Source organism: Lampris incognitus, chromosome 18 (genome assembly GCF_029633865.1).
Source record: "Lampris incognitus isolate fLamInc1 chromosome 18, fLamInc1.hap2, whole genome shotgun sequence".
NCBI lineage: Eukaryota > Metazoa > Chordata > Actinopteri > Lampriformes > Lampridae > Lampris > Lampris incognitus.
The window spans coordinates 7,285,163-7,287,532 of NC_079228.1; the positions used below are offsets into that span (position 1 = coordinate 7,285,163).

At 47.2% G+C, this 2,370-nt stretch overlaps 1 protein-coding gene across 1 annotated transcript in view; it reads left to right on the forward strand.

Annotated features, from left to right (window-relative positions):
* The first annotated feature begins 1,774 nt into the window (after positions 1-1,774).
* Positions 1,775-2,370, forward strand: part of col28a1a (collagen, type XXVIII, alpha 1a) — a 41,156-nt gene continuing 40,560 nt past the window's right edge. The window contains exons 1-2 of the mRNA XM_056298918.1: positions 1,775-1,895; positions 2,093-2,370. The exon at positions 2,093-2,370 is cut by the window's right edge and continues 288 nt beyond it. Of these exons, the coding sequence (XP_056154893.1) occupies positions 1,775-1,895; positions 2,093-2,370 (399 nt within the window). The remainder of the gene's footprint in view (positions 1,896-2,092) is intronic.

Below are 2,370 nucleotides of genomic sequence, written 5' to 3' on the forward strand. Positions count from 1 at the left end.
TATGTGTGCATTTTTTTAGTTTATTTATGTTGTTTTTTTTTAGTTTATGCAAATTGTTACTTCGCATATAGTTTTTTAAACACATGTAGCCTACTTAGATTATACTATTTTGTCGTAGGGGGCGTAACAGCTAAGTTGAGGGGGAATTGTAAGCAGTGATATTCAACACTGGGTAAGTTGTGCACTGCTGTATAGTTACTGTAAGTGCTGCAGAACGTTCCCCGTGACGTCACAGCAGCTTCGATACTGCTAACAGAAACACGCGCTGGATCAATGCTGCGAACAGAAACACGCGCTGGATCGATGCTGCTCACAGAGAGACCTGCTGGATCAGACGCAACACGTCGCCAGACGAGCCGAGGAATGAAGGTTTGCGTGACTGGCTGACATGTCACGGGGAAAAGGAAGGTGGGGTGGGTGGGTGGGGGTATGTGGGGGTGGGTGAGGATGGGGGTCCCACCCCATACATATTCAGTGTGCGTTGGAAAGGTTTGAGCGCAGCGCCGCGATCCGCTCTGCTGGAGCTCAGACTGACGCGCCGGACAGAGGCTGCAGCACGCAGGTGAACTCCCCACCACGTTGCTCACGTGGACACCGATTGATTGATTGACTGATTGATTGATTGGCTGCCCTTCTCCCTTTGTCCTAGGATTTATGTGGCGATAGTAGACGGTTGTTAAAGACATGTTTTGTATGTTATGCCCACAACTACATTGCCCGAAGGAAGAAAGTTGTGTTGTACTGTATTGTATTGTATTGTATTGTATTGTACTGTATTGTATTGTATTGTATTGTATTGTATTGTATTGTAATATCTTGATCGATTGATTGATTGATTGAAAAGTCGTACTGCATCCAGTAAGCAAACTCCTGCTGTCCAATTTGCTCCTCTTCTCCTTCTTTTTATTATTATGATTATGATTATTATGATTGTGATTATTATTATTATTGTTGTTGTTGTTATAATATCAAAAACTTAATGCAGACTCGGCATTGTTCAGAGTTACAAGGTACACAACGGGGTTGTGTGTTCAATATGTAGGTCTGTGATGTGTTGAGGCTGTAATTAACTGTTTTTTATCGAGTTTTTTGTTTTTTACTGAGTTGAGGCTTTAATGTGCTCCATCATTAACGTGTCTGAAAGCCTCCCACTAAGCACAGAGCCGGTGTTGTTTAACAAGACCCAGAAGATCTTATTAAGGATTATTAAGGATTATTAAGGATTATTAAGGATAATTAAGGATCATGAAGTGGCTCGTCAAGTTCAGTTCATGCGCCTGTGAGCAGTTTTTGTCTTTCTGTCGCCCCCCTGTGGCCGGCAGCACTTATTGCCACCTTTGATAACAAACCTTGTAAAACGTCTAGACCAGTGTTTCTCAACCCAGTCCTCAAGGACCCCCTGTCCTGCATATGTTCTTTGCAACTACCTGTTTGTAGTTATTCAACCAATCAGCAGTGAATGTTGTCAGATGCTGCACACCTTGCATAATTAAGTGCTGCGAGATGATTGGTCGAGTAAGCACAAGCAGGGCTGCCTATGCGGGGTTACAATGAAAATCTGCAGGATAGGGGTTCCTTGAGGACTGGGTTGAGAAACACTGGTCTAGACTCTAAGGTCAGTAGTTCCCGGGACTGACGCGGTTGTGCGGCTGGTTGTCTGGGGGAGTCACAAACGACCGACTAGTGGGACGTGTTCTGTTGTGTACTTTACTGCTCTGCTCCTCTCTGTGGACTGTTCCCAGGCCGAGTAGGACCACGTCAACAGAAGACTGCAATGCGGTGGGCCGTGAAGGTTGTGCTCCTTGTTTTGGCTTTGTCCCACCCAACCCAAGGCCAGGGCAGGAAAAAGAAGGGCCAGAGAGATGACAGCCGTGTCATCCTTAACGAAGGAAAAAGTAAGGGGCTTGCTTCTGCTTTACGTGTGAACTGGAATCGCTGTACTTTGTCACTGTCCAGAAATACTTGCATGCTCTACTCTCAGAGTGTAACCCCCTACTGTGTACCCTGCAAACTACCCTGAAACCTTTCAGCATGACTCTGCGCTATGTGCCCTCACTGGTATGTAAACCTGCTGTTTTCGCTCCCCCGCCAGTTCTGATCTGCCCGGTGGAGATCATGTTCATCATGGACAGCTCAGAGAAGGCCAAGGCGGCGCTGTTTGAAAAGCAGAAGGAGTTTGTTCTGCGCTTCAGCACGCAGCTCATGCAGCTCCAGGCGACAGGCTGGCATCTGCGGATCCGCTTAGCGGCCCTGCAGTACAGTAGCACCGTGTCAGTGGAGCACAACTTCAGGGACTGGCAGGATGTGGACGTCTTCCAGAGCCGCGTGGCCTCCATGGCCTACATCGGCCACGGCACCTATTCGGCCTAC